The sequence below is a fragment of the Uncinocarpus reesii genome, genomic scaffold (genome assembly GCF_000003515.1).
Source record: "Uncinocarpus reesii 1704 scaffold_2 genomic scaffold, whole genome shotgun sequence".
Taxonomy (NCBI): Eukaryota; Fungi; Ascomycota; class Eurotiomycetes; order Onygenales; family Onygenaceae; genus Uncinocarpus; species Uncinocarpus reesii.
In genome coordinates this window covers 1,535,374-1,563,111 of record NW_003052499.1, presented here as the reverse complement: position 1 = coordinate 1,563,111, position 27,738 = coordinate 1,535,374, and the positions used below count along the sequence as shown (strand labels likewise).

The 27,738-nt window shown below is 49.4% G+C and overlaps 11 protein-coding genes across 11 annotated transcripts; 5 read left to right on the top strand and 6 right to left on the bottom strand.

Annotated features, from left to right (window-relative positions):
* Positions 1-373: 373 nt before the first annotated feature.
* Positions 374-1,495, top strand: UREG_03497 (uncharacterized protein; the record flags this gene model as incomplete). The annotated part of the gene is made up of 2 exons (XM_002543934.1): positions 374-850; positions 926-1,495. The coding sequence occupies 2 exons, from the start codon at positions 374-376 to the stop codon at positions 1,493-1,495; spliced, it is 1,047 nt and encodes a 348-aa protein (XP_002543980.1).
* Positions 1,496-2,175: 680 nt separating this feature from the next.
* On the bottom strand, positions 2,176-6,572 carry UREG_03496 (uncharacterized protein; the record flags this gene model as incomplete). The annotated part of the gene is made up of 5 exons (XM_002543933.1): positions 2,176-2,349; positions 2,419-2,781; positions 2,836-3,876; positions 3,930-4,214; positions 4,266-6,572. 5 exons carry the CDS (start codon positions 6,570-6,572, stop codon positions 2,176-2,178), a joined length of 4,170 nt encoding a protein of 1,389 aa, XP_002543979.1.
* Positions 6,573-7,801: 1,229 nt separating this feature from the next.
* On the top strand, positions 7,802-10,309 carry UREG_03495 (uncharacterized protein; the record flags this gene model as incomplete). The annotated part of the gene is made up of 2 exons (XM_002543932.1): positions 7,802-7,822; positions 7,880-10,309. The coding sequence occupies 2 exons, from the start codon at positions 7,802-7,804 to the stop codon at positions 10,307-10,309; spliced, it is 2,451 nt and encodes an 816-aa protein (XP_002543978.1).
* A 995-nt stretch (positions 10,310-11,304) lies between these two features.
* On the bottom strand, positions 11,305-12,248 carry UREG_03494 (uncharacterized protein; the record flags this gene model as incomplete). The annotated part of the gene is made up of 2 exons (XM_002543931.1): positions 11,305-11,354; positions 11,420-12,248. The coding sequence occupies 2 exons, from the start codon at positions 12,246-12,248 to the stop codon at positions 11,305-11,307; spliced, it is 879 nt and encodes a 292-aa protein (XP_002543977.1).
* A 578-nt stretch (positions 12,249-12,826) lies between these two features.
* UREG_03493 (uncharacterized protein) lies at positions 12,827-13,381 on the bottom strand (the record flags this gene model as incomplete). Its single annotated transcript, XM_002543930.1, has 3 exons — positions 12,827-12,886; positions 12,949-13,265; positions 13,324-13,381. 3 exons carry the CDS (start codon positions 13,379-13,381, stop codon positions 12,827-12,829), a joined length of 435 nt encoding a protein of 144 aa, XP_002543976.1.
* A 1,923-nt stretch (positions 13,382-15,304) lies between these two features.
* Positions 15,305-16,320, top strand: UREG_03492 (uncharacterized protein; the record flags this gene model as incomplete). The annotated part of the gene is given in 3 exon segments (XM_002543929.1): positions 15,305-15,353; positions 15,373-15,462; positions 16,031-16,320. The coding sequence occupies 3 exon segments, from the start codon at positions 15,305-15,307 to the stop codon at positions 16,318-16,320; spliced, it is 429 nt and encodes a 142-aa protein (XP_002543975.1).
* Positions 16,321-16,936: 616 nt separating this feature from the next.
* Positions 16,937-18,782, top strand: UREG_03491 (uncharacterized protein; the record flags this gene model as incomplete). Its single annotated transcript, XM_002543928.1, has 4 exons — positions 16,937-17,034; positions 17,103-17,357; positions 17,432-17,841; positions 17,899-18,782. The coding sequence occupies 4 exons, from the start codon at positions 16,937-16,939 to the stop codon at positions 18,780-18,782; spliced, it is 1,647 nt and encodes a 548-aa protein (XP_002543974.1).
* Positions 18,783-19,371: 589 nt separating this feature from the next.
* UREG_03490 (uncharacterized protein) lies at positions 19,372-19,784 on the bottom strand (the record flags this gene model as incomplete). The annotated part of the gene is made up of 2 exons (XM_002543927.1): positions 19,372-19,540; positions 19,621-19,784. 2 exons carry the CDS (start codon positions 19,782-19,784, stop codon positions 19,372-19,374), a joined length of 333 nt encoding a protein of 110 aa, XP_002543973.1.
* Positions 19,785-20,415: 631 nt separating this feature from the next.
* UREG_03489 (uncharacterized protein) lies at positions 20,416-23,165 on the bottom strand (the record flags this gene model as incomplete). The annotated part of the gene is made up of 6 exons (XM_002543926.1): positions 20,416-21,362; positions 21,535-21,637; positions 21,693-21,914; positions 21,974-22,174; positions 22,244-22,564; positions 22,623-23,165. 6 exons carry the CDS (start codon positions 23,163-23,165, stop codon positions 20,416-20,418), a joined length of 2,337 nt encoding a protein of 778 aa, XP_002543972.1.
* A 2,110-nt stretch (positions 23,166-25,275) lies between these two features.
* UREG_03488 (uncharacterized protein) lies at positions 25,276-26,185 on the bottom strand (the record flags this gene model as incomplete). Its single annotated transcript, XM_002543925.1, has 4 exons — positions 25,276-25,407; positions 25,463-25,821; positions 25,890-25,962; positions 26,021-26,185. The coding sequence occupies 4 exons, from the start codon at positions 26,183-26,185 to the stop codon at positions 25,276-25,278; spliced, it is 729 nt and encodes a 242-aa protein (XP_002543971.1).
* A 460-nt stretch (positions 26,186-26,645) lies between these two features.
* On the top strand, positions 26,646-27,675 carry UREG_03487 (GTP-binding nuclear protein GSP1/Ran; the record flags this gene model as incomplete). The annotated part of the gene is made up of 5 exons (XM_002543924.1): positions 26,646-26,723; positions 26,913-27,005; positions 27,070-27,223; positions 27,279-27,484; positions 27,544-27,675. The coding sequence occupies 5 exons, from the start codon at positions 26,646-26,648 to the stop codon at positions 27,673-27,675; spliced, it is 663 nt and encodes a 220-aa protein (XP_002543970.1).
* Positions 27,676-27,738: the final 63 nt, after the last annotated feature.

The window sequence follows — 27,738 nt, the reverse complement described above, 5'->3', positions numbered from 1 at the left end:
AAACTCATTGGATGCCAGAGCCCACTCAGAGTCGCAGTGTACGGAGTTGGTAAAGGGCCAAGCTGACATTGAGCGTTCCTGACAGCCCCAACAATCGGGGAAGGGGAACGACCGCTGGCACCGCCACACTTTCTCATTTACAGGCCTTCTGGTCCCCCGTAACTAGCCTGTTCCCCGCCTCTCCAATCGGGGGAATGCATTCCCCGCACTCCAGTGAGTTTACCCCTGCGGCAAGTCAATCTCCGCAAGACAAACCGCGCCCTTCTTGCGCCAGCAATGCCGAGATGCACTGGCATTTGCCGGCGCTTATATCACTGGTGGTGTCGTCCCTGATTGATACTGTCCAAGTCACTGCACTTTTCCCAAGTCGACCATGTCTCAGAAACTAAAGGTCGCCGTCTCCCAGGCCAGGACCCGCGCTACCCTCCAGGAGACCCTCGAGGCTCTCGAAGGGATCACCCGCCTCGCGGCATCCAGAGGAGCAAGAATCATCCTCTTTCCCGAAGGCTACCTTGGCGGATATCCTCGAACATGTACCTGGGGAGCGGCAATGGGAGGCCGTGAGGACAGCGGCCGTCAGCAGTATTTGCATTACTACCAGGCAGCTGTTGACGTTGGCGACACGCCTGCCGGAGCAGGAGATGATTGGGTTCACAGACGACTTCCGCTCGCTGAAGGGAAGAATCATCGCGGCGACGGCACCAGGGAAGTGCTGGAACGCATTTCCCGCGAGACAGATGTGTTGATCATCGTGGGCTTGATTGAGAGATGCGGTGGGAGCCTGTATTGCGGTGTTGTATACGTCGACCCCAAGCGTGGGGTTTTGGGAAAAAGGAGAAAGGTGATGCCCGTAAGCCACCCGCCGTCAACCAAGTGCCTTTGGCATTTTCAACAAATTGATTCACTAACTACCTCACCTCCCTAGACCGGAATGGAACGCCTCGTTTGGGCCCAAGGCTCGCCTTCAACTTTGAAGGCAGTAACCACTGAAGTCGACGGCGTCAAACTGACCATGGCCGCGGCAATCTGCTGGGAGAACTACATGCCGCTCCTCCGGCAGAGTCTCTACGAACAAAACGTCAACCTGTACCTTGCACCCACCGCCGACGGCCGTGATACGTGGCTCCCTCTCATGCAGACTGTGGCATTCGAAGGTCGAGCTGTGGTCTTGACCTGCAACCAATGTGTCCGAAAGAGCCAGCTCCCCGACTGGGTACAGGGCAACGACAATTCTCAGCGAAAAGGCACCGAAGACTCCGAGGATCCCATCCTTACCGGCGGTGGTTCTTGCATCGTGAGCCCCTTGGGCAAGGTTCTCGCAGGTCCCATCTGGAACGTTGACGATGACGATGCCGAAGGGTTGCAGATCGCTGAAGTTGATTTTGAGGACTGTACGAGGGGCAGGTTGGACCTGGATGTTGCTGGAAGCTATTCGCGCAATGATTCCTTCAAGCTGACGGTTCAAGGGCTGGATTTGACGCCTCCACCTGTATAAAGCGTAGGCTGCAATGTCGAACAAGGTCAGCTGTTTGTTGAAATGTAACGGAAGATAACTGCACGCCGTTGACTCTTGCGCCAAATGTAAATCTTGAATTGTCTTCTTTTGTTAAACAAATGCTCAACTTATGAACCCAACGATATCCAGGCACTTACCGATGCCCCTGAACTCCGTCAATGGGAAAAAGGCAACATATACATACGTACATCACTCTAGGTCAACATATCATCCAGCTTTTCTCCGAGTATCTCCTCAATCGACATTACCCATATCCGCACCTCTCGTTCCACCTTTTCATCATCATCCTCCAGGAGTTCACTGATGTATGGCAACATCTCAGGTAACAATGCAAGCCACTCCTCTCCCAAACGCTCTGTCAGTGCTTGCTCGCATTTGAGTGCCGCTAGACGTGTGAATGGATTATCTCCTCCACGGACACCGCTCTGCCCCGCGCGCATGAATTTCATAATCACTGTGTTCAGCTCCTTATGGTTATCGGGCGAGTCAGCTGCTGCCGCAAGTTCAACAATTGTAGGGACCGCTTCAGCAGCAACAAGCTTGAACGTGGGCAAGTTTGTCGCTAGAGCAAGCTGTTTGATCAAAGGTTCAGAGATAGATGCAAGGTGGCTTGGTGATTGCCAGAATTCTGTATGGCCTACGTCAGCGAAAACGCATGTTTAAACGATAGCAAAATGGCGCTCCATACCATCTTGGTCATGCTCGAACGAACTACGAAGCATACGCAGGCCACTGACCCACAACGCCTTCGTGGCTTTGTCACTGCAGCGAGCAAATTTGAGCACTTCGACGGCACTGTCAATAATATAACTCGAGTATCCAGTCACAATAGACTATAAAGATGGAATCATTAGCTGAAAGCAGACAACAACACTTTTTATACCACGAAAGGAGCTACGGACCTTAAGAGTGCCAAAGAATTTCTCTAAAAATCTGTAAAACGTGGTTAATCTCGCCACACGTCCAGTGGTATCATTTTTGCTCAGCCCACTCGTGGCCCATTCGGTCAAATCTATAAAGATTGGGCGGAAGACCGTGTCATTTAACTTGTAAATCATTTTGATGGCAACGTCATTCGCTTGGTTTTCGATCTCCTCGACGTCAACCTCATCAAATCCATCGTCTTTCAAGGAGGATAGCTGAGTCCGGCGTAAGTCGAAAGCCTTGCATAATAGGCTCATAAGAGCAGAAACGTTTTTTACGGTTGCAGATTTAGCGTGCTTCTCAATCGCGGTCTTGACAATGTCAAGAGCGTCTTGAACAGCCTAGAGATAGTGTTAATGCTCCGTCTCACGACAACAAAAAAGTCCTCAACTTACGCTCGGGCCTTGTTCCACAGCCGGCTCCCAATTTCGTTCGACAGCACTGAACACTTCTTTCACATCCACTCTTTTGGCTAGGAGCTGGAGTGCTTCGAGGCGATTACTATCGGACTCTTCTCCCAGGTCTGCGCCAGAAGATTTGAACGAAAGCTGAAGAATCCTGTCAAGGTAGTCGCCGGATATCATCCATGGAACATGAATGAGTAGTGCAGAAACTAGCGAATAGACCGCATCATGAACCTGCGAACCGTTGCCTCTGTTTTCAAGGGCACTTTGCAACAAATCAAATGAGCGGGGCAGGGCTTCTGGAAGTGTTGGAATCATAGCTTCTCCAAGAACCTCTGCCATCGAAGCAAGACAAAGTAGTCCCATCACCCTGATCCGTCCATCGGGTAGTCCGATGCAGTGTTCGCCAGAAATAACCTTTGCAGCTGCAACAACTTGCTGGGGATCCTTCTTGCCATACTTCTCTCCGATCTTTTCGATGCAAGCAACGGCTGCATGTTTTAACAGGATATCTGGAGATGTTTCAATGATGCCAACCAGAACAGGCAAGAAGGATAGCACTCTGATCTGTGACGTCTTGTCCCTATCGTTATTAGAGTCTAGGCGGCTCTCAAGGAGCTTCAGGACTTTCCGTCGAAGGTCGTCACTCGGTCTTCGGAGTAAAACCTCGATGGTATCGACGAAATCCACCAAGGACAGTGTGCCCAACAATGTACCCAGGGCTTCTCCACAGGCGCTGTTTATAGACTTCACCGCACGGAATGATTCGGACAAGGCAAGAAGTTGCTCCAAAATGCTGGAGAAGAGTGCGTGGACCTTATCAACTTGGTCGTTGGTGCCAGAATCAAAACAATCAATTATCTTAGTTCGAAGCGTGGTAAACTTAAGGAGATGTGAAAGTGCTTGAAGCAAGTCCACCGCCACTTTCTGGGGGTCCCTTTCGTCCTCGTTGCCTACACCTAGAAGCGTCTTCGCTAACGTGGGCTTGGGTTGTAATGCATCTTTGACCAAGTTAAGATACCTCGCATATGTCTAAAAAGATGTTAGTACGATTCTGGTCAATCACTACTGGGCGAATAGCTCACAATGAGTTGCAGTTCAGCTTCATAGTTGGAAGCCAAAGCTGTCATTACTGCCAAAACGTCTTTATCCATAGCATACCGATTTGCGAACATAGCAAATACTGCGAAGAGGAAATCTTCGGGGCCCAATTTTGTGATTAAGGCTTCGAAAAGTTTTAATCGGCGGTACGAAGGGATATGTTCAAATGCGGTGGTGAAAGAGAGAAGCAGCTCCGATGTTCCAGAGACAACGTCTCTCTTATGATTTCGTAACGATTGCACTAACGGGGGAACGACTTGATCAATAGTCTTGGGAATCATTAGCCTCGAACTCCATACAAACGGGGCGGCAAAATTTACCTGGTCAATCACTAGAGCTGAATACTCGTCGTCTTTCCTTAGAACACTGGAGCCCATAAAGGTAAAAACGGGCATCACGCTATGGAGGACAAGTTCCGGAGCGACCGTTGCTAAACCTGCGATCAGGAGAAGGGCGGTATTTTGCACCTGTGGACTTTCTGAAGTCCGTACACAATCTATGATCAAATCTGCCCTGATAGCAGACGTATTGATCTTTCGAGTGGGCGTTCCTTTCCAATTGTTTATGATACTTAACAGAATACCAAGGTTGAGACTGAGCAAATAACTCATCTCCGACCGGGTCTGTAGCTTCAGATGGTGGATGGCGGCAAGCATTTGGAAGAGTCCAGGAATAAGTTCCGGGTTATTTTCCGCGTGAGATCCGTCAACCAACTCGAGAACAAAAGTCAGCTTCTGGAGCAAATCATCTATTTCTTTGTCCATCAAGTCCATCGGCACCATGTTGTTCTGACTTGTCCGCCTCTTCTTTGAGGGCGGGCCCCGAGACCCTAGATCTGCTGTACACGAAGAAATCTTATGGACAAACTGAAGGATAACAGGCCCCGATAAATCCACAGCTCGGAGAAGACTCCTGGAGGCATTTGCGAGTGAAATATTTTGAGGCGACGGGGCCAAAGATATTTCAAACAGTTGATCGGCTAGGGCTAGCTCAAAATTCTCTTCGAGTGAAGACCAAATATCTTTGAGGCGGTTGAAACCCGCCACTAAGAATGACTGTCGATTAGATCCTGGATTTAAAGTTAAAGAAGAAAATAGGAGCTCAACAGCCTCTTTTTCCTTTGGATGAATTATCAATAAGATTTGATTCTCCAGCTCTTTCGCTGAGACCTGTTCACCATCTTCAATTCGGTTGACATCTTCTGGAGGTAAAAGTCGCCAGTGATCAAATGTTTGCCGGAGAGCCTCAGAGCGATATATTGAACTGGCTTTTCCCACTTTATTGAGAGCCTTCAATAATCTTAATTTGACACCGTAAAGTGGCGTACCGTTGATGTGCGAGCAAAGGAAAGTAAATATATCACGGCGGAGAGATTTCTTAAAATCCATATCGGCAAGATTCGGGTTAGTCCCTCCCAATGCCTCTAGAGACCGGGATCCTCGAATCATTTGAGCCACCACTCGGCCAACGTGTTCTGGATCTAACACATACTCTTCCAAACCGGGTATTAGCCCACGGTGAGTAACTCTGTAAATATCCGTGGGAGAGAGCCACTGGACGGGCCCCGTGCGTTCCGCTTGACCGTAGATATGCCCACGACCCCAACTATGGACCTGAGATACATCCATATCTTTCAATTTGGAAGCTTGGCGGTCAATCGCGGCCAAAAGGCTCGCGGCTTCTCTCCGGACTCTCTCTGAAGGATCAGCGAGGCTAGCAATTGCATACGGGAGGATTGCTTGCATATCGACACACTTATTGGCCATTTCATCGACCTGGCAAGTCACGATATTAATGGCCACAGCCCTAGCGGTTGCAGGATATGGGCCCGAGAATATTCGAATGAAAAAAGATAGATAGAGGGGTTCATCCACAACTTTATCTGGGCGCAACACTGGCAATTTGGTAAATCTTGACACCTTGTCCCTCATAGAAGCCCCATGGACAAAAGCATGGGCCAACTGACCAAATAGTGGGGACGGGATATCAAGCAGGAACGAGTGCTCTTTTGCTGACGCTTGGGATAACGAGTCCAAAGTGTTGGCAAAGGTATCTTGGACCTGGCTTATTTCGGTTGAATCCACCATATCAACGTCTTCAATCTCCCCTGGCACCACATCTGTTTGCAAAACAGTGGCCAGGCTCATTTCCAGCTCGGTTATGTCCACGCCCGAGTCTTTTACCGCCTCACGAAGCAAAGGCGCGAATGTTCTTGATTCGTTGAGTTGTAAAAGTAAATCTGACAGCTGCTTTCCCATCCCGTCAGCCACCAAATTTTGTCGTCGTAGGCCGTTGAATGCTTCGAGAAGAATGCTTAAAGCTTTAGTTGTTTCCGCGCCGCTTAAAATTGATCGTTCGATTACCTGGCTGACGAACGAGATATAAGCTGGATCTGATCGCTTCCCACTTCGTTTGATGCATCCTCTTATTAAACTGAGAATCAAGCTCGTCATGGAATGCCGCCCGTTTAGTTCATAAAGAACTTGGATAGCGTTGTCCAGGTTAAGAATTGCTTTGATCGTTTTCGGCGGAACGAACTGTTCTTGTTTCTGCTGTGACAATACAGACAGGCAAGTTAAGCCAGGGATTATATTCGCTTGGGTCCAAGAGCCAGTCACAGCCTCCATCAAACTGTCTATAACATGGTCTTCGAGGGAAGCCTTGTTTGCCCAGGACGACACACAACATGTAGCAGCCAACGACTAGCTGGGACGCCTTTTTTAGCGAAAAAGCTTCATTTAATACAGGCAGAATCCGTATTAACACGTCTTCGGTATTCCTTCTTTCGATCTCTCTCCTTCCTGACTTTGCCGAATCCAGCATATTCGCGAGTGCCTCCGCAATTATGCCTGCCCAGAATGAAACAAGTCCCTGATAGTGCGCCTGGGCTTTACTAACTTGTAAAACATAGTTGTTCAGGGCCGAAAAGAACGACTTATTTGTGGAAGCACTTTGTACAATTGCCTGGCGAGGCGGGAGTGCTAGGTTCCGCTTGTATGGAAGCAGGACTTTGAACGTCTGGGTGAGATCCTCTGGTAAGATAGATAGGAGGTTAAGAAATAGCGGAGTGGTGTGGTATGGAAGAAATGTTAGAAGAAGAAAATGCGTATTATGTTCGTTTACCCTAAATTGAGAACCGTCAGCGCTGACAAAGGGAGATCTGGGGACAGAAGCAAATTCCAATGCGTACCGGAACCGCCTAACAAGCCAGTCGACCGCTTTGACTGCTGGTGTCAATAATAGGCGGGACCCAACCAAAGCAAGGAAATCCTCCAGTACACTGTCGAGTTCTTTATTCTGGCCCGCGGTCATCTGTCCGCGGTCCTCTGTTTTGCTCTGGTCGCTGAAAATATTGCGCCTGAACGAGAGAAACCGCGAGTCTAGCGCGCACAGTTCTTGGAATCCTTCGTAGCATATTTGAAAGATCGTATCAAAACTTTGGGAGCCGGCAACTTTCTTATCAAATATCAAAGACTGAGAATGCGCTGCTCTCTGCGCTTTTAGATCGAGCTGATGGGTCGATGTCGCTGCGATTTGCGCAAGCTGCGCAGCGAGTGACGAGGCCATTGTGAAAGCTCGTGTGTTTGTCGTCAGAGTTCTCTTTAAAGCAATGACATTTCCGAAACGACCGTGCAAATCGAAACCCGCTTCCCGTGTAGCTCGATGTCGCTGATCCTCACGGCGAAGCTCTAAAAATTTATGTTCCGAAACGGGAAGTTTTGCCCGGCCCGGAGCATAGTTCCTCCGCCGCCGAGCTAAGATCGCTGACTAACAGCTATCACGTGAAAGCTGAGCTTCACTTGGAGTGATGACCGATAGCTCGAATGCAGGAGAGAGTTGAGATTCAACGACGAAGATGGCGTCGGGGGAAGGAAAGGTATGGAGTCTATTATGTCGGGCTGGAAACAAGCTAACTTTTTTGAATTGAGGAAAGCCAGCGATACCCAAGTTCGCGAGCTTCAAACCAAAAGTCCAAGCTGAGACGAAAGCCCAGGAACCATTAAAGACAAGCCGGGATGCCGTCCGACATAGGGAGCACGATGGTGCTCGATATGCCTCCCGGGCTAAGCGAGAGGGAAAGCGCAGTGACCACCAGCCGGCCGGCCACCCTACCTCCACAGGCTACAGTGATACGCGGCATTATCGCGGATCTGGTCGCCCAGTCGAACAGACGGAACCGGTTCAGCATAAACCGGATTTCTTCAAAATAGATACGAAGGGTGACAGATACAACGTGGAATATGGAGCGCCTCACAGATACAATGTTCCGTCTTATCATCGTGTCGGGGCGGGAAGGATCCTGGGGCTCCCTAATAGCTTTGCCATCGATCGCGAATCGAGCTTGGGAACCAAGATTGTGGTCCGCCCGCGCGGCAGTCATGCCGCAACCGACAGCACCAGACAAAAATATAGCTCTTCTGTCTGGAAGCGAGTCAGTAAACTCAAGGAATACAGACGCATTCGGCACGATCCCCGCGGCGAGACCGATTCGGAATCGCAGCAGAGCTTTATTCCTTTAACCTCAAGTAGGGGCAGAAAACGAAGAAGACTTGACAGAGCCTCTTCCGAAGATTCGGGGCCAAACTACCGATCAATTGAGGGGAAAGCCAAGCCGGTCGACGAGCCCGATTTGGATGGCGATTTGACGTCGGATTCGGATCTGGAGCTAGAAGGGGAGGCTGCACGACGTCGAAATGCTACACTTTCAGCGCGTGTATCGTCGCACCCAGATGACGTCAATGGGTGGTTGGATCTCATCAACCATCAGAGCAACATGGTTGGGACGGCAGATTCAGAAGGTCGGCGGACCCATACAGTTGCTGAAAAAAGGAGTATTGCGGAAGTTAAGGTCTCCATGTACGAAAACGCGTTGCGTAAAATTCCAGCCGATGTCCCCCGCGACGGTCTATTACTCGGCATGATGGAAGAGGGTGCCGCGATCTGGGATACGAAAACTGTGGCCGACAAATGGAAAAACGTCTTGCAGTCAAATCCAGGATATATCGCCCTGTGGGTTAAATACCTAGACTTTCAACAGACCCGCTTTGCCAATTTTACGTACGAAGCCTGCCGACAAATTTTCTTAGAGTGCCTGAACATCAATCAAACCCAGCCTGACAGCTTAAAACAGGGTGCGATTGATATCTATATCCTTCTGCGGCTTAGTTTGTTTATGCGAGAGGCAGGATTTTGTGAGCATGCCTTTGGCATATGGCAGGCAATATTGGAATTCAACCTTTTTCACCCAAGCTCCCTTGATCTCAAAAGCAATCTTTCCAACGCTCGTCGGGCATTTTCTGAGTTCTGGGATAGCGAAATTCCACGGCTCGGGGAGGTCGGGGCTAAAGGCTGGGGCGCTGAAAATGAACCCCCGGAGGCCAAATCAGACCCGCCTCTTGGAAACATTGCTACCAGAGCAATCTTTGAATCTTGGGTCAACACGGAGCGATATCAGATGCATTACTCCCGTTTACCAGCTAGAACACTGGATGAGGTCCAAGAAGACGATCCATACCGAGTGATATTGTCTTCTGATATTTCGGATTTCCTTCTATTCTTCCCTGAAGAACAGCTGCAAAGTTTGCTTCTTGATGCATTCCTACTCTTTTCCCATCTCCTGCCACAATCATTCGAACAAAACGGCGATATTTTGAAAGAATGGTGTGAAGACCCTTATGTTCGCAACTTGGCTTTAGAACAAGTAAATGCTTCTTCACAATGGTTCAAGGCATTGTCCCATGATCCGGAGGCTTCCAGCCTACCTTTACTCTCGTCCTTTCCCTACTCTAACTTCATACCAACGGAAGACAGCATTTTCAGCGATGGCTCCGCTTGGTTCTCCGCCTTTGAGTCTTGGAAATCCACGTATGTAGACACTACCAGCTCTCTCGACGCTGCATCGGTCCGGCGGACCTTGCGGCAATTGGTGGACCGTGTCTCTGCCAGCGATACATTGGCTATTTATTCGGCTGGCCTTGAATATATATGCAATCCCAATGACGCTATAAAATATGCTAAAAGTCTTCTACGGAAGCGCCCGTCAAACATTGGGCTTTATAACGCATACGCACTAATCGAGAGTCGCCGTGGTCGGGAGGCTGCAGCTGACAAGGTCTGGATGACGACTTTATCAATGAGCAAGTCGTTCCCGGAGGAGGTGAAGAAAACCTGTGTGTTGCTGTGGCGATCCTGGATTTGGGAGGCGTTGAACAAAAACAATGCTTCCAAAGCAATTCAAGTCCTCCTTGCGATTTCAGAAAATGCAATTGACGCTGATAGGCTATCGAGTCATGCAGAGCAGGTGAAGGACCTTAGTCCAGCAGAGTTTCTGAAAATACAAAAGGTAGGGTTGACTTCTCCTTAGCTTACTGACTTTGCTAACAATCTATAGGTTCTCACCGAAACCCAAGAACATGGGCTAACTTTTCGGAATCCTACACTATTTACCAATAGTACTGACTGCCTAGCTCTGCTGCGTTACCTTACGCGCAATTTTGATATCGAAGCTGCTTTGGACATATACGGGGCTTCCGAAAAGCGACTAAAGGAAAACAATCTTGAGCAGACATGCTTATCTGAACTTCTCCACCAAGCTAAAGCTAAATTGATCTGGCATCATATCTCCAACACCATGAAATATAAGCCGGCCCTAATCCGCGAAGAACTATCCAAGAGCCTTGTCGTTTTTCCGAATAACACCATCTTCCTTGGTATTTTCTTTCTTAATGAATCTCGTTTCAGAATCGACGACCGCGTTCGTCTGGTTCTTCGACAGCATATACTCTCTCCGTCACAGGGCAAGGCAGATGAACATACGGGTCTTTCGGGCGGTTCTGCTCTCACACCTCATTTCTTCTCCATTTTTAGCGAACTCCATCGAGGCGTATCCGTTGGATCGACGGTTCATTCTACCCGGTCAGCTTTTGAAACGGCTGTCAGCTCGCATCCAGGCCAATCCAGCGCTGCGATCTGGAAGCTTTATACACTGTTCGAATTAGCGCTGAGCCAAAAGAGACGGGCGCGCGATGTGTTTTATAGATCCATCCGATCCTGCCCATGGGCCAAGGAGCTGGTTCTTTTGGCATTTACAGAACCTGGATTGAAAGATACTATGAGTTTTGACGAGTTGAGGAAGGTCTGGAATGTGCTTGTGGAGAAAGGGTTGCGGGTTCATGTTGATTTGGAGGACACGCTTGACGAAATAGATGAGGAGCAAGAGAAAAGCAGGCGCTCTCCGGAATTGCCGCAAGATCAAAGTAGTGATTATGAGGAGTGACATTCAGGAACAGTAGCGCCTGAGTATGATATTTTTGAATGATATTAACTCATTTTCAATTGGCTATAGGGACAAAATTGCTCTCATCCCTTCTTTGCTTCACCCACGCTCCCAGTTCGCTCCACACGGCCTCCTTTTCGGCCATTGACATGCCAGCAGCCAGTCCACTCGTCGTCGTAGTCACGAATACCCTCGCACCTTTCCACTCCTCGCCATCCTCGCCCTCCCCACGTGCTATCACGCCCATGTTCTCAGTTTCATCCTGCCAACCATATCTAAACTCCTCCTTCTTGATATTCCTCCCCTTCCTAACCCTCCAAAACGTCTCCCAAATGCTCTTCCCAACCAAACACACCGCCTCCGGCCTACTCTTCCTAACCTTCTCTTCCAGAATGGCCACGCCCGCATCCATCTCCGCCTTGGACAGCATACTCGCATCGCGCGTCGGACGCGCCACGATGTTCGTGTTCCCGACGCCATAGAGCTCGGGGAGGCGGTAAGTATCGCTCGGCGGGTGTCGACGGGCCGTTATGCCCGACGAGTGTAGGAGCTTCCAGTATAGATTGGACGGGTGGGCGTAGACGAAGCCGGTTTGGCCGGTCATGATGCCGGGGTTGACGCCGATGAAGAGAAGGATCAGGCCGGGCGGGATGGTGTCGCGGAGGAGACAGACGGGTCCGCCATTGGGGGCGGGAGAGGCGGGGGTGGTGGATTTGGAGCTTCGGGTTCGTTTTGTTGGGGATGGGCGGGTGAGGAGGGTGGTTTGGAGGGCCTGGGTGGACTGTGAGCGGGTGGTTCGGCGGGTGGGAGATGGGATGGGGAGGGCGGAGGGAGATGGGCGTTTGGTGGGCGACGACGGGTTGCTTTGCTCGTCTGTTGCGCTGTTCAGTTTCCGTTTCAATGGCGAGGCGGTCTCGCTCCTGGTATTTTCATTCTTTGTTGGCGATACATGGAGGTATTGGTCCAGACTGCCGTTGAACGAGATCACCGTCTCGCAGTTGGAGAGGTCGGCGGTGGACGGTGTCATTCTTTGCGAGATGTGGAGGAAGTGGACGAAACCAAAATCAACTTCTCTTCACTGCTCTTGTTCAATACTTTGAGACTCGCTCGCCGTATAAATAGGGGATCAGATGAAGCTGCTGCCTGCGCGCTAGAAAAAGAAAAAAAGTCATCTCGCGATTTCTCCAAGCATCCATCTTTGCCACTGATCATCCTGAGGCGATGCAATCCACGCCGGTAATACTCCAGAACAGAACAAACGACACACTGTTTGGACAAGTAATCTCTTATCAGGGCAATCCATTACGGTCTCAATGTGTAAACGTAGTGATTTTTGTTATCAAAATTGAATTTTATATGTGATGTAGGTATATACTGCTCGTATGCTAGCCGCTCAAAAGCCAGCAAAAAGGGTCCAATCCATCCGCAAAAAGATACAGAAATATCATGTCCAAGTGCTCAGCGGCACATCAAAAAGAAAATCTTCTCGTAAATGTACAAATCGTCGAAGGGGAAGAATGGGTCCAGTATCACGAGCAGGCCGTCCTGGGCCCCCGTTCATAAGGGTTTATGTGTGCCATCAACGCCATGAGGAAAATTAGTTCATTATACTTTCATGACTCGTCCCGGGCGTTTGGGCAAGGTCCACGGCTCAGGGCAGACAATCTGCAAAACACGCAGTTAGCCAACAGGCCCAGACGTATGTGGAGCTAGTTCAAAATACATACCTCTCCCTCGCTGTACCCCCAGAAATATACAATCATTCCGACAATGTAATATATAGCAGGGTTCGTGCCCTGGTATAGCAGCGCTGCTAGAAGTGTGCTGACTGGGAATACCAGTAATCGAGCTTCGATACTGCGGTGAACCAACGTTCCCGCTATAGGTTTCAAGGGCCATTCCAATGCGATACCGATCAATCCAAATATGACGTTGAAGATCTGAAGGACGGGAACAGGCTTGACCGCTCCATCGAGGTTTTTCGTGAGAAAGTCCCAAAAGACCTTTGGCCAGAAGAATCCATGAATACCAGCGGCAAATTGGCCTGCAGTTGTAGCGTTAGCATTTGTACGAAAAAGTCCCAGCACGAATTCCGAACATACCAATTGCTGCTGTGAGGACGATTAATCTTGCCAAGTGGTTTTTGATAAGTTTTCCCATCTTTTCATGTCCTAGTTAATCAGGCTGGCCTTGTCCTTCCCTCCCTCTGCGCTTCGACTGGATGATCGGGGCCCAGCTTCGATGCGGACGGTTTGTGGAAAAGGCAGAACGAGTATATCCGTCTCCAGGAGGAAGTTGTGAGGACAGTAGGGTCGGGATGCGAGCAGCGGCTCGGGGATATATTGTGGCTCAAAAAACGGTTCAACATGCGCCTACCGAGACGCCAGAAAAGGGAGACATCGGAATAATAACGGCAGTCCGTAAGATTTAAAGGGATGACTAGCAAAATATCGGAACCTCAGCGTCCCAGTTTGACTTCTCCCGACTTGCTTCACGGATGACACAATTCTGCGACGGAACTACCAAGGCAGCATGAGACGATAAAGTCGCACTATGGCCAAATGGGCAACTATGATTCTAAAAGGTCGCAATTAGCATAAACCGGCCTGAGATGCTGTCAGAGAAGGACGGAATTGGTTACCTGCTTGGACCGTCACCCCTTTGCAGAGCATTGTCAAGGCTCCTGGGGGCCTTTTAGAATGAGAGGGGAAGCCCGATATGTAGTCAACGATGATGGGAAGAAAATGCAGCTAAACTAACTACCGAAGCGGAGAAAGCAAAAGAGAAGACTAAAATTCACCCAGATGGCCGAGCCGAGAAAGATTTTTGTGATTGAAAAGAAATACATGCAGCGGCTCATGACATAAAATGGCCAAAGTCCGATGGACAAGGAAGACGGGGCGGCACGTTGACTGGATTGAGGAATCACAACTGGCGGTTTTCTCGAACCCATGGCCCATCTCCCCATCAACCGAAGACGACCAGAGAGGCTGCATGGAAGCATGCATGATGGGTGGCGGGAGCGCCAACAGAGCGGGGGGGGCTTGAAGGGGCTGCGACGATACAGGTCAGAAAGGGAGAGGATATCCTTGCACGCCGATGTGACGCCAAGGGCCATGGGAAAGGCGGTTCGCGGCGTGCGATTCGTTGCTATTCATGTGTGATCGCAAGGGTTGGCGATGTGATGAGGCATGGCTGTCCTGCAGCGAGTCTGCAGCTTCAGGGCTGTGGTTGGACGCCCGTTGCAGCTCCAAGCGCCACGGTCTTTGGCGTTGACAGGAAGGCATTTCTGCAAGGATGGAGGTGATATTTCACAGGAGACGATGATAGAGGACTCGAGAGATGGAAACGGAGTGTTTGTGTCTATCAATCTATCTGCCACTGCCTTGGTGATCAAAGAGCTCCTCCGCGCAGCAAAAGAATTGTTGTATCAAACAGTGATGAATAGCGCTGTGGATGCGCCGGGAAGTTAACTAGTTAACTAACTAGTCAAGCCTTTGACGTTCTTCAGAGTTGCAGCATTGGCATTCCTCCGCGAGTATCGCTCGGAAGAAGATTGAAGAGCCGGTCTCAACGATCAAGCCCTTTTCAGTCTCTTCAAGTTGGCCAGACTGGAAGCAAGTATACACAGCGTCGTCCAGGTGGCACAGCATATATCCATCTGTGCTCTGCTAGTTCTCTGTACACTGGGTAAGAAAATAGCCATCTTTGTATCACTCCGATGAGTCCTATCCTCCCTTTCCAACCGCCCGCTTCTCCCAAGAGAACGCTTGAGTTTCCCCTCTTGCTCTCGACGTTTCTTTTTCACTTCCCATTGGCGAGAGTGCCATGTGGATCGAGGGCCAAGGGTTGCGGCCACACGGCCTCTTGAAGCCTCAGCGGCTGCATCACGCCGTATGATAGGCCAAAGCAGCATCTGGCCCTCCAAAGTTGCTATAAATACACACCTGTCATGTTGCCCTCTGGCAGTCTCGCATTCACCAATTTGGGCAAAGACTCAATCACCACGCCGCTCTCAAATGCGGTCCACTTTGAAGTCATCGAGGCCCAGGGTGGTTGGCTGGAGACAACGGGATTGTAGTTATGCCTGTAGATGTTCCCTCAAGCAACGACTGCCAGTGGTTACGAGACAGTAACTACATAGTCATCAGCGTTCAATCCACCCAGCCGCTCTGATCCCCTCGGAAGCGTGTGCTCCTTTCCACCGGACGATGTAAATGGCATGGGCCGTGCCTCGAATCGTTAGTTACCAAGAAAAACGGCCATGATGTGGCTCCTCGCTAAAGATGAGCATGCCGTCAAGCACCCTCGAATCATGCCATGCGGGCCATGTTGTTGTTTTCGGCATGTTCACTGATTGGCAACCTGGGCTGCTTGTCGCTCCCTGTCCATGAGATTTCGGTAACTAGTCAATCGGACAGAAAACAACCCGGCAGCGGATCATCGTAGGCTTGGACTGTTTAGCCCGGATATCGCCTGAGGCCTTTGCACTCCCTACGCTGTCGACTCGAGTGAAAAAGGTTGCTCTCTGGCCAGGGTTGGGGCATCGCCTTAGGTTCATAGTCGCCGTTCAGGCAGATCATCAGCAAATAAACCCCCTTGTCGTCCTGCTGTCCGTCTGCACAGACAAGGGACCGCCGTGTGATAAAATTAGCTGGTTATTTGGCTGCGAACAATCCCGGTTGAGCGTTTGTCGCCGGTTCTCCCTCTGCAGGGCCGGCAACCACCACGACGACGTCGAGAAAAAAAGAAAGAAACCAACTTGACGCCGTCTCAACTTCTCGAGACTTGAATCAACTCACAATTCAGTCATCGAACACACAAAACTCTGGCTTGGGCTGGGAGTCGAAGGGGGGCAGATTGGAATCGTCCAGCGTCTCATCACCGCCGCAGAGCGACAACCTTCTCCAACGACAGCTGAGACAGGACCCCGATCCAGCGCCAGATATCCAGACAAACGCGACACATTTCTAACAAGAACCATTCCGATCCGTCGCCTGGAACATCCTGGGTCGATCGGACTATTCCTCTTCGGAAATATACCTGGTTCTCGCTCGATCCCAGGGTCAAACAGCACCGGTTACAAACCGGCGTCGTGACCAGCCGCGAGCCAACCACGCTCGTTATTCCGATTTCAAGGGAAAACATTTGCAAGAAGATCACATCGAAAACAGGGCAGGCGGAGACAGATCTTGATTGAAGTCAAAAATAAAAAGATAGAATCGTCAAAGTAGTTGTGCAGCAATCCGCGATACATGGACAGGCACAAACGCTGGCGGCGACATACTTTCAACGCAGATCCGGCCAGGGGAACACAGTTATCCAAATCCAGCCTCGCGAAACCAAGATAACACTGGAAGAGGAAGCTCAGCTTCTCGAGCTCGGGCGTCTCTGGCGCGGGGGTCCCCTTCTTGGGTGCTCTGCATTCTTGCTTTGGTCAACTTGGAACGATTCCGCGACTCCTTTAATATTGATGCGCTTGCTTTTGCCCTGCACGCGAAGATAACTACTACGGCCAGGCCTCGCTTTTCCTTCTCGGCTTATCTCATGCTCTGTTGGCCCTCTACTTTTCTTCTCGGCGTCTACTCACTTATTCCCCCATCACCTTCGCTGAGATCGTAACACCTCGAGGACCTGCGGTTCCCTGGTGGTTCGTTCTTCAATCGCCACTGCTCACTCTGCCTGCTTTTATGGGAATCTGCATCGGCCAGCATCATGGAGCACTCAGCGTGGAAGCGGCATTTTGGTGGCTCTAAGATCTTATTCTACTTTCTTTTTCATGGCATGCAGCTGGGTGTTTTCATATATGGATGGTAAGCCGGCCTTCGAACCATCTCGGATATGAGAAATTGAATCCAAGAAGCTGACAGCTGTCGAATAGGTGGAAACAGGCGGGCGATATTCGACTCGCACCGCTGAATACGCTACAGTACTCAGTATGGATCTCTCGAGGGGCCGGCTTAGTCCTCTCCGTCGATGGGACTCTCATTTTACTTCCCATGTGTAGAACGCTACTGCGATATGTCAGACCGAAATTTAGATGGCTACCGTTAGACGAATCGGTGTGGTTCCATCGGCAGGTCGCTTATTCACTACTCTTTTTCAGCCTTGTTCATACCATCGCTCACTATGTCAAGTAAGTCTTTGAATTTTTTCCGCCTCTCAAAGAACACCTCTGTTCGAAAATTCGCTTGCTAATTAGATCAACAGCTTCTTCAACGTTGAAAAATCACAAGTCCGCAAGGAAACTGCTGTCCAGATCCACTACACCCAAGCAGGTGGCATTACCGGGCACATCATGCTTTTGTGCATGTTGTTAATGTACACCACAGCGCATGCCCGCATCAGGCAACAGGCCTTTGAGACTTTCTGGTATACGCATCATCTTTTTGTTCCGTTCCTACTTGGTCTCTATACCCATGCTACGGGGTGCTTCGTTCGAGATACCCTTGATCCTCTGTCCCCATTTGCCGGTAAAGACTTTTGGGACCATTGCATCGGCTACGAGGGATGGAGATGGGAGCTTTTCGGTGGCGGAATCTACCTTATCGAACGGCTTTATAGAGAAGTACGTGCGGCGCGGGAAACCAAAATTACCAAGGTCGTTCGGCACCCTTATGGTGAGTGCTATGCCAATTTCGCCGACTTAGATCTCTAGACTAACCTTCATCCTAAAGATGCCATGGAAATCCAATTCAGCAAGCCCAGCATGAGATATAAAGCCGGCCAATGGCTTTTCATCCAAGTTCCGGACATTTCAAAAACACAGTGGCATCCGTTTACCATCACCTCCTGCCCATTTGATCCTTACGTCAGTATTCATATTCGCCAAGTGGGCGACTGGACCAGAGCGCTTGGTAACCGTCTTGGTTGTGGTCCGGAGCAAGCCAAAGATATCGATGGCCTCGATCCCCTTGGAATGTACGAAATCGCCGTCCAAAACGGCCAGACCATGCCAAAAATCCGTATCGACGGACCCTACGGAGCTCCAGCTGAAGACGTCTTTGACAATGAAATCGCCATCTTGATCGGCACCGGTATTGGTGTGACGCCATGGGCTTCCATCCTCAAGAACATCTGGCATCTCCGCGCCGGACCTAACCCGCCCACCCGTCTCCGCCGAGTCGAATTCATCTGGATTTGCCGAGATACGAGCTCCTTTGAATGGTTCCATGCCCTCCTCTCCTCCCTCGAAGCGCAATCTGCCGCCGATTCGCGCTCAGGGCAGGAATTCTTGCGCATCCACACCTATCTCACCCAACGCTTTGACCAGGACACTGCGGCCAACATCATGCTCAACTCCGTTGGTCAGCAGGTTGATCCGTTGACTGAATTACGCACAGGTACGAAGTTTGGTCGGCCGGACTTCAAAACCTTTTTCTCGGCGCTGCGTAACGGTCTCGTTGACCAGACATACATGCCTGGCTTGGATGCCTCGTTACGGACAGACGTCGGTGTGTACTTTTGCGGCCCGAACGTGGCGGCAAAGGATATCAGAAAGGCTGCGAAAGAGTGTACGACCAGAGAGGTTCGGTTCAGATTCTGGAAAGAGCATTTTTAAACGACGGGCTCGGGGGAAAAAGAGAAGCAGCGACAAAAAAGTCGATGTGGAATCTCTTTTCCCGCGTCCCGTTTTGCGTTACTGGTTTTATAAATATTGGTTCTGTTTTGATTCTCACGATATATGTCTCTCATGTTTATTTATTTGTATACTTACTCATCTCCCGCCTGTCATCTCGGTGGGAAGTCACCGATACCCTACTATATATACTGTGCCGTCAATTGATGATGAAACAAAAAGATCCCTCCCTTCAGTTGTGCTGCCTGGAAGATTTGACTGAGTATCAACGCTCAAATGTATTTGAGGTAGTAAAACGTAATATATGTAAGTAGTTAGTTGCTAAGCATAAGACTACAGCTGGCAACACAATGGGAGGCGACTGTGAATCAACCTGATTCCCCCCCGGAAGGTGTACATCACCACGGCATCACCCCTAGTAGAAGTGATGAAAATCAACCTCGATAACCCGCTCTCTCGAAGCCAACGGCATTAGATAACATCATTCAACGCTTGATATAGATTCCCTTTGAGTCGTTCTTCGTTCCATTCCGCTCAGTGTTCTGCCCAGCAAGAAAGAAATGCACATTTATTAGCCAAAGAGTAACTTAATAAACCTGGGGACGGCAAGACTCACCTCGCTCTCCTGTATCTCTCCCCTCTCCAGTATCTTTGCAATAGCCTCTTCTACATCCGACGTCCCAAATTCGCACTCCAGTATCGCCTTGCTAGCCCCATCATGTATTCCCTGCGCCCCTTGTCTAAATTATCCCACTTGTCGTCAGCAACATACACACACTACGAAAAACAACCCGCCAGATATCCGCCCCCTTTAACTTACCGATGTGTCACGAAAACCTTGAACCCGTTCACCACCTGTGCCAGTGGAATCGAGCGGTCCTTTTTCCAGTTTCGCACCGCCGCGACATCTTCCACGAAGACGATAAAGTCGTCATTGTCGCCTTTGTAGAAGACCTTGTATACGTCGACGTTGCCGCGAGCCATTGTCAACAGGATTCTGGTATGAGGTGAAATTCGAGATGTAGAGAAGAGGGCTTGTCGTAAAGTAGCAAGTTCAATTGTCTATTGGTGTTGTGCAAGTTTCAATGCGTTGAGACGATATGCCTTTCAATGAGATCCAAAACAAGCCACCAGGCCGGCCAAACGGCAGACTCGCCTTTATATACCGGCCAGACTGGCTTTGGATCCGCGGGCTCGACATCATCCAAGCCAATGTTGGCCAGAGTCCGGGGAGTACCTGCGGCTGCCATACAAACTGGCTGGGCAGCGATGTCACTAGCCAGACTCAACGACGTCATCTCTCCACCGTCGTCATACTTGCAGCGATGCCATGCTGGTTGCGCAATCACAACGGGTGCTTCTACCAGTTAAGATATTTGGATATTATTACGACGTCTCAGCTTGTCATTTTGCTAACTAGTCACTCCGTATGGCTCTCAGATTTCAGATTTTCAACCGCCAAAATCACAAAGCAATGGCTTCCATGACCGCTGCTACCCACCATTTTCGATGTTCAGATTCCTGGAGCTAATGAGATAGTTACATTTGTTTGCAATGACCAGTCCCAAGTCGAACCCTTGTTGCAGGGAATCCAACCGTGTTTCCGGCCCCCTTCTCACACTTCCACCGAGTTGAAGCGGCGAGACTTGGGGGAGTTGGACTTAAACAGAGCCACACTGAGGCGTTTACGAAGGCTTTGCTTGCTTCCCTTGACTTTAATTTCGTTTGGAGCCTCACCCATGGCGCGCGGAATCAAGTTCGAGTGCTTTTTGCGAAGAGACATAAATCCGCGGCGCTGGTTGTTAGACGCCTCTATCATTGCGCTCTTGAGGTCAATTTTATCCTCGTCTTCGTTTTGATCGGACTCTTTGGAAGGACAAGGATCGATTTCGTCATCTTCAATATCCCCTTTGATCAAGTCATATTTTGGAATGCTAAATTGCTCAACACTCTTGGTCCTTGTTGACGTGCGGTTGCTATTGGTGCGTCGAGCAAATGGCGGCAAGCTCGTAAACTTTCCCATCAAGACATCGGTCGACGTTCGCATAAAGGATTCCAGCGGCATACCAGGATACGGGATAATGTCACGAGTCCAAATATCGGCCAGACGTTTCTCCATTTTGATTCGTTTCTGTCTCTTCGGTGCCAGAACGACGTCGCGCCGCGGATTCTGCACAGACTGGGATCTCCCCAGAGGCGGACACGTGGGTTGGTTTGGGGTAGGAAAGGCCGCAGTGCCTTTGATATGGATACGCAAGTAATCTGGGTTTGCAACTGTCACCAGAGTCCCGTGAACCGAGGAACGACGCGCAACGTTGAGCAAGCGATCATCGAGTACAACAGCTTGCAACGGGTTTAATGTAAAGTAAATAACTGACTCTCCCACTGGCTCTGCGGCGGCTTCCGGCTGCGCTTCTTGTTCAGGTGCAATTTGTAATAGTAAATGCCGGACCCATTCGGTTTCTTCCTTTTCTGAGCAGGCACTGAAAACCAATTCGACGAGATTTTGCTGGAAAGTGAATACGAGCTTCCACGAATAGGGGGTTCCAGAGCAATGCAAACCTATTGCTTGTCAGTATTTGCATCGTGCCGCTATCAATTTGAGGGACTGAACCTATTCCATTCGCTGTTTCCTCCAATCTTGAGCCGCGGATAGAGATGATCGCCATAACTTTCAACTTTTCACGGTCGCTGCTTGAAGTTGCTAGAAGCATGTAGGACTTGAACAGCGCACACATCATATAGCTGCCGGTTACTGCTTCCCCGGTTTGATACGCAATGTGCAGTACCCCGCAAACTTTGATAGGCCCGTACTGTTTAAGAACATCACAATATTCCTACAGGTAATGTTAAAAAGGCAACTTCAGCTACGTTATAGGAGCTGTACTATACCTGGTTTGAAGGAAATTCCAACTTTTTCTGGAGCTCCAGCGTCTTTCGGACGCGATCCATGGCGATGGGGTCAGCAGAACCGCTGTTTACTTCTTTTGTAACTTTTCCCATTTCATCAAATGCCAATTTAAGTGCTTCGTATGTCATAGTGCATTGAGTTTCAGGGGTACATCTCATTAAATCTTTCAGAAAGAGTTGGTACTTGCAAAGTCTTTGCACCGGCTGTGATGAAGGATGTTAGCGTTATTATTCTATAAAATAATATTGGGGAAATTGCGAACCTGTATCAGAAGATCGCTGATAGTCCGGGCATGATTGGCGTGCTTCTCGCGCAAGTTAAACGGCTGGACGGCGCGGAGCAGCGCTTCAAGACCTTGATCATACGCTTGCCAATTTTCTTTTGATTGCCTCAAGTGATCGATTTCGCCTTGCAACAATGGATACTTCGCAAGATACTCTTTATAAACATAAAAGCCGGGTAGCTACAGGAGCATTAGAATCAGCGAGCGAGATAAGACAAATGATATCAAAATCATAGGAGGAAACATTACATGTGCCAGAAGGGTGCGTGCTATCGCTGATGCAGCTTTCGGTGCCACCGCAACAATTGTCGAGGACCGACTACGTGGCCTTGGTTGTTCACGCGGCTTCCCAGGAGCTAAGAATGAGCTACGGGCTCGTATGGTGGATTGATTTGCATTGTTTTCATTCTCTTGTTTCGTCCGACGGACCCGTTCCTTTGCAAGGAGGTTGGTGCTGAAAAAAGCGGCTGAGCTATTTCGCAAGCCTCCTAGTAACCGTCCATGGAAAGTAATGAGCTTATCAATGCTCTGGTGGACACCGGACGGCGCAATAAGAACGAGCGAAAGCCCCTATAGGCAGTAAGACATGAGGAATAATCCCTTTACCCTGGGACCAATAGGGACTAACCTGTGATAAATTTTTGAGTGTTGAAATGTACGATGCTTCCGTGTCGATTAGTTCTTGAATTATCTGGAATCTTTGAATGGCAAAGGTCCATGCCGATTCATCCAGGGAGAGCGTCGATCCCAGCTTATTGCTATCAATCGACCTTCGAGGGTCGGACCCGGAGAACGTGCTGCTGCGATGGTGGCTACTTGTCTGGGTGTTTGATCTGCGTCGATTGACAATGCTCAAACTTGCAAGGCTCATGCTTGCAGTTTTCACGCTGTGAAGAAAGGAAGAGGACGACACGATAGAAGCATCGTCACGATTGAGTCGCTCTTGAGGAACCGTGTGACTACTGTCGTCCAAATCCTCGTCTTCTGGCCAATCAGCCACATAGCGCGAGGGGCCTTGAACAAGATTTGGTTTGCTGCCGCGAACGGTTTTAATCCATTGCGAGAATCTGAGGTTGGCTCGTGACTGTGTAAGCGTAGCCGCTGGACTTTCGGTTTCAGGGGGGATCTCTTCAAGGGCTTCGAGAAAGGTATCATCTGGATAATTATCCATGATGAACTCATGCAACGTCTCACCATCCGCGTTGGGTTCCATAGTTCAAAGAACGGAGAAACCCAACTTGGTGAAGATGAACAGAGACCAAGTGAGAGGAAAGGAAGAGAGCAAAAGAGAGAGAAACAGAAAAACTGTTCCTCTCTGTTGACATCGCATCATGAGGGCCCGCGTAACGCCCAAATCGGGGAAAGGGCGACAGAGGCTCGGCGATGAGTAAGAAAACGACAAAGAACAACATGCTGAAGATAGATTAACTGTTCATCATCTTTGCCAGCAGCTCTTCTCTTTGCAAATTGCTGTTAGCTGGGCTGTGCGCCTTGTGGTGGTTCGCACGGTCTGGTGGATATAGGGGAACTCAAACTATATCAGAAAAACCAGAGCCCAACAAAGATATCAAAGGACCAAGACACCATATAGTCGGCTTCGATGCTGCATAAAACCCAAACCTAGTGCAATAACTTGCTGCAGACAGACGTAAGTTCCCAAGAGGCCCTGAAAAATTTGTCCGGGTGAGTGAGATAGCGGCATTTAAAGATCTGTCCAGGTCCTACGGCGTCAGCCGTGAAAGGTACGCATATATGCCTGGAAGCATCTTCGAAATATCTGCTCTAAAACTGACGGTTATGTAGTAACCGTCTGGCAGAAATCGGTTAGAGTCGTGAACCTCATTCGGCCCTGGAAAGATGATTCTGGCTGCTCGACGTGGATGCGGCGAACGTTATGGTATAACCAGGAATCTTCGAAGATATTGGGGATAGGGGAATCCAAGGGGCCTATGTGCGGGTTGTTCCAGATGGAGAGATGGTAACGATTCGTATTTTCGTTGCGCCACTCGGATAGATCATTCGGCACCGGCTTTTCACTCCCTCGATGGTTTGGCTGACTGCAACGGGCTATTATGTCAGGGAACATCCCCAACTGAGAGTTGTGATTTCGGCCTGACGCCCTTCAGGCTTTCCACAGTGACGTTCGACGGTCCACGCTCCAGGTTAGGAGGAGGTTACCAATTGCGTATTCGAGAGAGCAAAGAAATACTTATCCTCGTCCACCGGAATGAGTTTATTCACCAGGGCGTTGGCTTCCAGCGGGATCGGAGGGTCGGTTTCTTCTCGATGCCTTTGGCGAATGGATAATGATCCAACCAAGGCAGAAATTTGGCCAAAGGGCGCCTCGCAATATTCAAGCACATGAAGCAGATTCATCCTCCTTGAAGCATTCACACCATCATCATCAAAATGAGCTTGTGGCGGGCTTTTGCACTTCCATCTTGTCAGGCAACAGTGCGAACTGGGCTGAATACGGAGTATTGAAACCCCTTGTCCTGCAAATGAAGTCGTGGTTCATAGAGTCGCTAAAGGATCTTAGATGTATTCATTTCTTCATCCTTGATACCGTCCACCTGGGCTTTGCTAGTTGCATACGGCAACAAGAAGAAGGACAATTGGATAAGAGGTCAACTACTGTGAAGCTTGGTTAGTTAGCGAGGTTGTTGGAGCTTCACGCTGCTTTAGGTTTTCTCTTTGCATCTGCCGCTGCTTTTAGCGCCATCTCACCCCCTTATATTGGAGTGGTAAATACTCTACAGTGCAGGCAGGTTAATTTATTGTTGGAGCTTTCATATAGTTACCTTTGCAAAAGTGATTTTATCTTTTCCATCTCAAATGCTACCAAGGCCAATAGTTGTAGAAGTTATATTCCATTGTCACTACTTAGTCCATGTGCAAGATGGTTTTATTTGGACGGTTGCATTAGACTTGCGATAAGCGCTGTCCTATATCACAATGACGGTAGTGCGCTACTAGCCTTGGATTCTAGGTGTGTCCATCAAAACCTATCATTAATTTGTAGGATAGATGTTGGATGCATACTGCATAGCATATACTGTAGATGCCAGGCTCAGCATTCTGTCATGGCCCTTGACCCCTCACCAGCATGTCCTAAACCGCATGGATTGGTATGCAACCCATCCACAGATGGAAAGGCTTGTTCGCAGGCAATATGAAATTGCGTGGTGGGTATATTCAAAAAATCTGTTGCATGCTGCTGAAATAAGAGCTGCAGTTCGCCGTGATATAGCATACGGAAACGTGAGGACGGTTAGTTCATATTAGAGCGGGACAAGATGACATCCAAGCAGGCCACGTCCTCCCCAGTTACGGCGAGGAGTTAGTTGTAAGGTGTGATTGACAAGTGCCTGGCTTGGCTCACCGCTCCTTGCGACCTTAACAATCAACGGCATCTGCATATTAAATGTGAGCGGGCTCTTGTATCAATGATCCTGGACATTGACCTACCCCTTCATTGCTTTGAACCACTTCTGATATCTTTCTGAGATTTTCGTGGTTCATCCAATTGACAGTCCCAAAGCTGCGAATTTTATCGCCAACTTTCATGCCAGCTTGCGCTGCCGGGCTGCCATCCGCGACACTGCTAACCTTGGCAAACGGTGTCTCGACTAGCCCACTTTGGTCTACAGGGGCTTCTTCGGTAGCGTCGTGTGTAGTTGGTGGCGGCTGTTGATCCCCGGTACTCTTGTCACACGTGTCGCGATTCCTGATATCGGCAAAATATGCATGTACTCCTTGTTCAACCTTTGCCATTATAGCCTTGTGATCATTTCGGAGATAGATAATCCGGGCTCTGGTCGTCCGGACTGAAGATGGGCAGAGCCATTAGATGGGAATCCCTTGATATAGATAAGTAAAGGGCTCGTGGACGCACTCTGGGCAATGTCTAAATCATCTCTTGGATAACCATCAAAGGTGGTTAAAGGTGTCTCCATGTTCACCCCATGCTAGATGGTAGTTAGCCAGTATGTACATTTCATTCTGGGCACATGAATCTGTACGTACAGATTGCAAGATTTCACTGAGCATTTTCAACTCTTCTTCAATTTGTTCTTTTGCTTTGAAGAGTTCATTCATGCTCAGCTTGGAGATATCTCGCTCGCCTCCCAGGCGGGAGGTGGGGCCAGATGGCACCGTTGGCGCGTGGATGTCGTCCATGGGCATTCCCATATCAGAGCTTTGACTCGACAGACTGGGATCTGTTCATGACCTGTAGTGGACTGTGTATAGAGTAGTCTTCCTGGCATCAATCGTGACGACAACCTCTGGCTCACCGCCTGCATTCTGCCTAGCCCTGCTGACTAAACATCCCACTTTGCCAAGCCCACATTGGCTGCGGCACGTGACCTCTCAGCGCCCAAAGCGGCTTTTGTTTGGCTGACAAAGCCAGCCGCAAGTGAGAGCGAGACTTTCTGCCGGCTCGTCGAGTTGCTCCTCCAACTGATAAAAATCCACCTCCAGCCCAAATATCCCCCATCACCACCAGACACCTGCTCCCGTCATCCATCTCTCCATATTTGAACAACCAGCTCGGGCGATTTTGTCTTTTTGATTCATTCGACACTCGTACCCAGCACTCCCCACTTCCTTGTTCTGTTTTCTTTTTCCTAGATCTTACATATCTCCTGCCATGGCTACTCAAGAACAGGCCCAAGGCCAACAACCTATCTTCAAGCTTGTGCTCGTTGGTGATGGTGGTACCGGCAAGGTATGATGCTGCACCGCAGGAATATTATCTCTCTCCTGTCGCCTGTTTTCAGTGTTAATGCTATGTGGGCAGTGAACTGTCCACTGCCCCGCGTTGGCCACCCTTTATCTCATGCCCAACAAATTCTTTGACTGGCACCCAAAAATGATATTGAGGCTCACGTGGCTGACACTTTGATCTTTGCTGCAGACTACATTCGTCAAGCGCCATCTTACTGGCGAGTTTGAAAAGAAATACATAGCCACACTCGGTGTCGAAGTGCACCCGCTCAGCTTCACCACGGTACGTCGAATCCTGTCGATGGCGCGTGTTTGACTGCATGTACATGCTCTAACAGTATGATTAGAACTTGGGCCCCATCCAATTCGATGTGTGGGATACTGCTGGCCAAGAAAAGTTCGGTGGTCTGCGTGATGGCTACTACATCAACGGCCAGTGCGGTATCATCATGTTCGATGTTACCTCCCGTATTACCTACAAGAACGTTCCATCCTGGCACCGTAAGCTTGCTTCTATTGGACTCTACTTTGTTACAGCCGCTAAGCTATTATGCAGGTGACCTCACCCGTGTCTGCGAAAACATCCCCATCGTCCTTTGCGGAAACAAGGTTGATGTCAAAGAACGCAAAGTCAAGGCAAAGACCATCACTTTCCACCGCAAGAAGAACCTCCAATACTACGATATTTCTGCCAAGTCCAACTACAACTTCGAAAAGCCATTCCTCTGGCTTGCTAGAAAATTAGTTGGCAACCAAACTTTGGTTAGTACTCCCGTATTGAACATATAATTCTGCAGGTATATTGCTAACACTATTTATAGGAGTTTGTCGCGCCACCCGCCCTTGCTCCTCCGGAAGTCACCGTCGACCACGCTCTCCTCGAAGAACAACGTCTGGAAATGGAACGCGCTGCCCAGATGCCTTTGCCTGATGAAGAAGACGGTGATTTGTAAATTTTTTTTGACACTTGGGGTTAACGACATGGGCTGGAATCTGCGACGAGGGACAAGGGTTGA